This window comes from Juglans microcarpa x Juglans regia, chromosome 7S, assembly GCF_004785595.1.
Source record: "Juglans microcarpa x Juglans regia isolate MS1-56 chromosome 7S, Jm3101_v1.0, whole genome shotgun sequence".
NCBI classification, from domain to species: domain Eukaryota; kingdom Viridiplantae; phylum Streptophyta; class Magnoliopsida; order Fagales; family Juglandaceae; genus Juglans; species Juglans microcarpa x Juglans regia.
This window is the reverse complement of record NC_054607.1, coordinates 5,976,043-5,984,239: the sequence shown is the minus strand read 5'-3', so window position 1 is coordinate 5,984,239 and position 8,197 is coordinate 5,976,043. Positions and strand designations below refer to the sequence as shown.

Sequence of the window (8,197 nt, the reverse complement as noted above, 5' to 3'; positions counted from 1 at the left end):
AATAATATTAAAAAATAATATTCTAATAATATTTTATTTAATTTTTAATTTTTATTTTTAACTATCTCATCTCACTATCCAAATAGATCATTTGACCGATCATATAAATTATACATGCAACATAAGAAAATAGTTATATTCAAATAAATTCGGATGGAGTTGGATATGATTTAACGGGTTTAAGATTAACCCAACTACGTCTTGGAGCCTAGCTGTCAATGAAAACAAACAGAACAAAGTCAATGCGATTGGTGTCAAGACACCCATCACTACTCTCTCTCTCTCTCTCTCTCTCTCTCTGTGCCTGAGTGTATGGTTGTGTTCGGCAATGGATCGGACCCATTTGCTTCTGCTAGGATTACCGCTCTTCCTCCTCGTCTCTGACCTCTTAAATCTCTTCTCTCCTCCACCTCCGCCACCTAAACACTCCCACCACCATCACCACCACCACCGCCATGACCCACCTCCAGTTAACAAAGAAAACCTGGACTTTCCCTCTGAGGTTTTTTCTCTAATGGTTTTATATAGTAGGTTTATTCCCTTTTTTTTTTGTTTCTCTATGATTCATTTCTTTGGATTTCTGTTGCAGAAGCCAACCGGTGTTGGAGGAATCGGTTTTGGCAACACAGTCAACATCAATTTCTGTGCTTCTTGCTCTTACAAGTAATATTAAATTTCCAACCTTTTTTTTTCTAGTTTTTCATTTTAATTTGGTAGTTTATTGATTAGCAGTAGTAGATATGTGCTTTTATCATAGGATTTAATTGAAGAGTTATTCTTTTATGTTGCCGATAAGAGAAAGGTGTAACTTGTAAGAACTAAAACGAACTAGAATCTTGTGGTATAAATGAAAAAATTAAACAAATGGAAAAAGGCAAACACCATGATTATCTGAAATCTAATTGCTGGTATCCGTGATTCCAGTCTAAACACTTTAATGTGAAAAAAGTAAAGATGTTTAGAGGAAAAACATAGATGCATATCCATAGCATCCATCTATCACCAACTGCTTTGGGAAACATGATTTGTGTTCTGAATGCTCTTAAGTTTTCGAATAGTAGCCTTGTGCTTGCATCAGGAAACTTTTAAACGTATTTCCTCCCTTGTAAAAACCTCATCTATGTTTCTAATATGCTGCTTTGTTTCACTCTGTAGAGGGAATGCAGTGACAATGAAGAAGATGATGGAGATGGCTTTTCCTGGAATTGATGTTCTACTTGCAAATTATCCACCGAGCTTGCCAAAGCGTCTACTGGGAAAAGTAGTTCCAGTTGTTCAGATAGGAGCTATTGCTATTGTAGTGGCGGGTGAACAGATTTTTCCAATGCTTGGATTTGTGACACCACCTCGTTGGTATTATACTTTGCGCGCAAATAAATTTGGGACCATTGCAACCTTCTGGCTTCTTGGCAATGCAGCCCAGTCTTTTCTGCAAAGCTCTGGGGCTTTTGAAGTTTACCTCAACAGTGAATTGGTTAGTGACCTTTTCTCGTTGTTATAAACTTTTTACTAATATTCGTTTAACCGAGAATTTCATTGATACTCAATTTTCGTGCCAAACCACTGGTCATTGCAGGTCCATATAGAGATTCTGGTAAATACATCATGCCTTTGGTGCATTTTTAAATGTATACATAGTCTAGTCAACAGTAGTATCCACCACATCCTGTACATCAGAAATCTAGGGTCTTTAACCATCTAGAATACGCTTATTGGTCTTTACAACCAGCTCTCTTTGAATTACTGAGCATTTTAAACCTCACATGCTATGTTGTGTTTATATTCCATTTCAATCATGATGTTTTATCTTTGGTGCTTTGTGTTTGAATTTTGATGATCATGTTGGTCAAGATTTATGCATTTGCTTTGTTCAATTTACATGTGATATGATGTGCATACATGGGGGTTCACCCTGATTAATGATTTCTTCTTTAGACAGCTAGCTACATTATTGTGCTCCAAGATTTTGATGTATTCACCAATTAGGACTTTTTGTGCATTTAGGTTTTCTCCAAACTGAAGGAAGCCAGGTTTCCAGGTGAAATTGAATTGAAAGATATCATCAGCAACAGGTTGGATAAGTCGGGAATTAATGTAGGTGGCCTCGGAAATTCATGGTCCTAGTTCACAAGCCAGATTTAGAGGGTCAAAAATCAATTTGATTGAAGGTGCAAAATGTGTCTGAGTCATCGGACTTGTGATTTAGATTGTTTTTGCATAGGTCTGGATAGAATATAATGGAATAGATTGGTTTTGTAAAAATCTTAGAATAGAGTTTTTCCTGTGTATTAAGATGTTATCTTGCATGTTTCTCTCATAGACAGCTTTTACTACTTATATAATGTCAGCCTTTTGGAGCATATTCGTAAATTTTTCATCTTCCGTATATGGAAATCAAATTATCTGGCTTCCCATTGCTCCTTTAGGACATACTGTGGAATCATGATTACTCCATGACTCTGTTTGAACAGGATCTCCTTCCCATATCTGGAATCAAAACTTGTATATATTTATTATCAAATCATCGCAAGGGATCTCCTTGTGACGACTTGTTCTCTAAATATTCTAATACTCTTTTCCACACATCAATACTTCTTCCTAGTAGAAAAGAACCCAAAGCCTTAAGTGCTAATGGAACTCCGCCAGCATGCTCCACCGCACGAATCGAAAGCTCTAGGTAACCTTCTCTTGTATCAACCGTCCTGAAGGCATACCAATTGAAAACTTTAAAGATTACCAGTAATTCAATTCTTCAACCTGAAATTTTCCATGCACGCCCAGTCGAGTTAGCAATACTTCATCTCTAGTTGTTGCAAGGATTCTACTTCCTGGACCAAGCCACTCAGAATTTCCAGCTAATGCATGTAGTTGTTTCATGTGATTCACCTTATCAAGAACAAGAACTTTTTTGCCTTGCAGACTTTCTTTAATCGAATCGATTCCTTCATGAATGTTGCCGATCTTCAAATTCTCCATTTTCAAGATATCACGAAGAAGACGTTTCTGAATTTCTCCATCAGGCTGTTTTGAAATTTCTTCAATGTTTCTAAGAAAACTACTGCCGTCAAATCTATCACAGATTTGTTTATAGAAGACTTTTGCTAAGGTTGTTTTTCCCATTCCAGCCTTCCCATAGATGCCCACGGTACGAACTTCGGTTGTTCCAAGCTTCAATAAATCTTTAATCGTTTTTGTGGAAGAATCTATTCCCACTACGCTCACTTTACACAAAATATCTTCAAGAACCTTCGCAATCAACACTGCTTCGTATCTGATCATGTCAAATTCAAATGAGAAATATAATTAAGAAAATAAACAAAACACAACAAAAGGGAAGAAAATCTCGAGTAATAGGGTCCAAAATGACTTGTCATGTCAATCATTTGTGGCACATCATAAAACTATTTTTTTTTTTTTTCCTTTCAATCTTGTTTTTGGTTCAGATTTGTTTTTTTTATTTTTTTGGTCTATTTTCGCTAATATTTAAAGAAAATAATAAATTAGAATTAAAAAAAAAAAAAAACATAAGACTTAATTAGCATAATACGTACCCATTTGCATAACTTTCAAGATCCCGGCCCGAACAGTCTGTAAGAGTTTCTCTCCAACTACGTACCCTCTCCGCATCCACTAGAGAATCGTTTTCATGCAAAACAAATGCTTGGCCAAATTCTCCAGTCTGGTGCCGTACATGCGTTGGTTTCACAATGTGAAATATTGGAATGAGAGAGTGGCCGTTGGTTTTTGTACAATGCAGGATCTCCACAAGCTCATTAAGGCACCACTTGGAATAAGCATAGCCTTTGGAGAAAACTACAATGGAAATCCTTGATCCTCCAATAGCTTTGAGCAATCCGGTAGGGATGTTCTCACCTCTTTCGAGCTTTTCACAGTCTAGGAAGACACGAATTCCGGCTAGCTCCAAGGCAGATTTGAGGTGACCGAGGAATGTCTTACGGATGTCTTTACCTCTAAAACTCAAGAAGACATCATGATCCCAACGAATCGGATTAGATTCGGAGAATCTTGGAAGGCTTTGATCAGTTGTGGAGTTGATTCATGTCTGAGCATTGTCAAAAGGAAAATAAAATAAGCACAAGGAAATTAAGAAAAAGAAGAAAGAAAAAACTTGAGAATCTTTGGAATTGGCATGGAAAGGATCTTATTATCTTAGTCATTTGAGACTAATACCCCTCATATGATATATCAAGCATATAACTAATATCAATGTTATTATGAATATGGTTTAACTATATATGTTTCTACATATATAATTTGTTAACCTACTACACAGATGGCATACCATAATGGGCAAAGGCATGATCTGTTTAATTTCCTCTCAAGTGTTTTATACTTTATCTAGATTTTATAATTCAAGAACTGAGATCTGTCTCCAAAGTCACGTTATTTTTATGTACTGGTAGAGTGGACATGGAATAGAAAACCATCAACTAATCCAGCTCAAAAACTAATGTTTTTAACCCAATTAGATCAGTTTTCACCTAAGATTTAAAAGAAAAGCAAGGACCAAAAAAAAAATTAATCATAAAGTGCATGAAAATTGGCATAATACCCAGTTGCTGCACTCTTGAGATGCCAGCCAGAATGGTATTTTGCAGCTTCAGCAATCATGAGCTCATGGATATCTTCTATTAGAGGGGGAATATTGGAAGCAGTCCGACCAAAAAGTGGAAGAGACTCCAAATGAATCCGCGCTTCAACTCTATATTTTGCATTTACCTGCATTTGGTTTAGCAAACATCCGTCTCTAGTTGTTGCAATGACTCTACTTCCGGGGCCAAACCATTTGGAACATCCAGCTAATACCTCTAGTTGTATCAAGTGATCCACATCATCAAGAACAACAAGAACCCTTTTGCATTTAAGTTTTTTCTTCATCAAAATGATTCCTTTAACAACATTGTCAATCTTCAAATTCTTCGTTACTAAGATATCAGAAAGAAGTTGTTCTTGTAAATAAGCCAAAACATTAGGCTCTTTTGAAATTTCTCTAATGTTTGATAAAAAACTGCTCCCTTCAAATCCAGCATGCACTTGGTTATAAACAGCTGTTGCTAAGGATGTCTTGCCTATGCCGGCCATTCCATAGATGCCCACAATGCGAACATCATCACTTGTTCCAAGACTTAGTAAAGTTTTTATCTCTTCAACAGGAGAATCCTCTATTCTTGGGTGCATGGCAACATCCGAGCGAACGGCATTCATCACATCAAGAACTTTAGAAACGACTTTCTCAACGAGCATGGACTCATCAATCCTGATCATTTTATCAAAAGGAATGTAGAGAAACAATATAAGCACAGAGAAAAATTTATACGTCGTGTAAAGCAATTAAGTTGTGTTAAATTTATCAACTCGAAATGATATTCTGTCATTTCATAATTTTGAGCAAAACTCGGAAAGAAAGGAAAAAACTGAAACTGAAAAATGTATGAAGAAGTACAAGAGACGAAAGCATATACAATACCCATTTTCATCGCTGGTATCCCAGCCCGGAATATTCGCAACTTCCACAAGAGCTTCCCTCCACCGCTGCACCCGTTCCATGTCCCTCCCAAACCACTCTTCATGCCTTGCAAATGCTTCAGCAAAAGTTCCAGTACTCTGCTTTCTGATATTAGAGGGATCCACGTGATAAAATATTGGAAGAAGAAAGCAGCCTTTGGTTTTCTTACAGTGCAGGATCTCCACAAGCTCATCAAGGCAGCACCTGGAAGAAGCATAGCTTTCGGAAAAAACCACAATGGAGATCCTTGATCCTTGAATAGCATCATGTAGTTTACTAGAGATTTCCTCCCCCCTTACAAGCTCAATGTCATCCCAACAGATGTGAATTCCGGCCCGTACCAAGGCAGAGCAGAGGGGATCAACGAAGGTCTTGCGGGTGTCTCCACCAGTACTATAACTCATGTATAAGTCGTAATCCCAATGAAGTTCGGAAGATGATGGCAGGGTTGAGGCAGTCATGGAAGCGGAGGTGCTAATTCTTGTCGTGGATTTGGAATGGACTGAGAATGGAGACAAATTCTGTGAGTTTATAAGAGGGATAGAACAGGATAACGAAGGCATAAATTTATCTCAACTTTTCTCACTCTCTTACTTTCTTTCACTCTCTTGATTACAATACAGCAACTTATATATACCCGCACATAAGATTATAAGATTCGTATTAAATTACTCTTGAAAATTAAAAGACGACATTTTTAATAAATAAAAAGACAACTTTAAAAAACTAAAACACGCTCCGAAAAAACGAATACCCAAAAGTCTGGGTTGGATTTGTTTAAACTTCCAACAACAGATAATGCATGAAAATCCAGCCATAGCATACGCAAAATATACATACGCAAGAGAAATCATATCTACTCAAGGTGTGAGGACGGTGAAAGGGTACCTTTTTTGTTATCCATGGCTGAATAATGGGCCCTCATAAGAGTTCCGACTCGAAAAAGTGAACAGAGATTCTGCTTCCAGCGCCTCAGTCTGGGAGTGGTGGTTTGGTCCTGATCTTCTCGGTGATCCATTGGGTGGGAGATTGCTCCGGTCGATAGGGAGTGAGTGAGGATTTAACCAAAATTAATGGGTATTACGCTCAGTTAATTTCTGGGTGTTTATATATGTTTGTGAAGCCCAAGCCAAAGCGAGCGTGGAATGTATTACTCCGACTTCTTCGCTTTCTCAACTGGCTCTTTCTTCTTGACGAAAGCTGCAGTTGGCCTTGTCCCAGATTGCCTCGAGACATGTTTGACCCAGTTGACATGCTCGATGCTGATTTGTAATTGTATGGTATTGATTTTGTTAATGGTTTTATTATTGAGTAGTGTTGGGGACAAATTTTAAATGTACGAATTTGGCACAAGTTTTTTTTTGTAAAAAAGTGGACCAGAGATTACACGAGAGATGGACATAAAGACAATTGGTTATCAGCAGGAGGTGAGATGTGCTGAAGATATTGGTTGGCATGTGGAGAATCAATCTCGAAGTGAGAGATTGTTGGGTTATGGAGCCTGGTTGTTTTGAGCTAAGAAGACATCAAGTAAGAGTTCACTCGACTCTCCCTCAACATGGCGCTCGAGATGCATGATGGTAGGCTTGGGTAGAGAATCTCGAGGTATGCACAACGTTAGGCTCGAGCGAAGCTCAACCCTAGAGCTCACTCAAATGGCCGCTTGAGCCAATGTTGGATAGGTTCTTCACTCAAGACATGCTCGACACTCCACTCGAGCGAATAACCCAATTTTGTTAGATTAGAGTTTCTGACATCGTTCTATAAATATGTAATATTTATGTTCAATATACATTAAATTGAACGTGAAAAAGTGAGGAACAGCATGTTGAGTGCTCTAGAGAGAGAAAGAAGCCCTAGAGATAGAGAGTTAAGATTTGTGAGTAGAGGAAAGCTCTTATAACTCATTGTGTGACTGTAATCTTTTTTGGAATAAAATTTCATGCAACTCCGTAGAAGGCACATTTCCAAACCACATTAAATACTGTGTCGTGTGTGCGTGCTTGTTCTTGTGTTTTTGAATTATTGTTTCATTGTCTGTCTCGATATTGTGTGTGTGGTTGTGGTGCTGTTATTTTCACAACAGGTTTATAGCACCATGATTGTGGACAGAGAGTTCTGTTTTTATAAGAGAGATGTTTTAACCACGAAGAGATTCCAAAAAAATAAATTTATAAACTTATATAGTTTGACGTTATATGTTAGATTGTAAAATTAATTTTATTGTAAAATAGATATATAATGTATTATATAAAATCATATCAATTTATAAATTTATTTTTATAATATCTTTTTAGATAATATGGAAGCCGAAGTGTAAACTTGGCTTACCAATAAATCATCTGTAAAGCCGCTTAAACTAGGTCCTCCTTGACCGAAGATTGTGCTACAAATCACTGGCCTTTATTTTTCTAAGAGTTGATAAACGTGCACCGTGTGACATGTATGAGACGGTTTGGTTTAACAAAAGCAAAATTCTTTACAAATTTTTTTCTAAATCAAACCAAACATCTTTAAATTTAAAAAAATTATATATTTTTTATTTCAATTTCTTATTTAATTATTAACTAATCATTATACAAATATAAAAATCAATACAATCTTTATAAACTCAAAAACAAAAACAAAAACTCTTTAAAAATTATATTCAACCAATTTTTCAACTCTATC

The 8,197-nt window shown here is 36.8% G+C and overlaps 2 protein-coding genes across 2 annotated transcripts; one reads left to right on the top strand and one right to left on the bottom strand.

Moving 5' to 3' along the window:
• The first annotated feature begins 256 nt into the window (after nt 1-256).
• LOC121240514 (selT-like protein) lies at nt 257-2,365 on the top strand. The gene is made up of 4 exons (XM_041137967.1): nt 257-502; nt 590-663; nt 1,156-1,474; nt 2,005-2,365. The coding sequence occupies exons 1-4, from the start codon at nt 329-331 to the stop codon at nt 2,122-2,124; spliced, it is 687 nt and encodes a 228-aa protein (XP_040993901.1). The 5' UTR covers nt 257-328; the 3' UTR covers nt 2,125-2,365.
• Nucleotides 2,366-2,521: 156 nt separating this feature from the next.
• On the bottom strand, nt 2,522-5,988 carry LOC121240755 (disease resistance protein RPV1-like). The gene is made up of 5 exons (XM_041138295.1): nt 5,489-5,988; nt 4,574-5,278; nt 3,552-3,971; nt 2,738-3,271; nt 2,522-2,702 (listed from the first exon to the last, which is right to left on the bottom strand). The coding sequence occupies exons 1-5, from the start codon at nt 5,986-5,988 to the stop codon at nt 2,522-2,524; spliced, it is 2,340 nt and encodes a 779-aa protein (XP_040994229.1).
• Between the last annotated feature and the right edge of the window lie 2,209 nt (nt 5,989-8,197).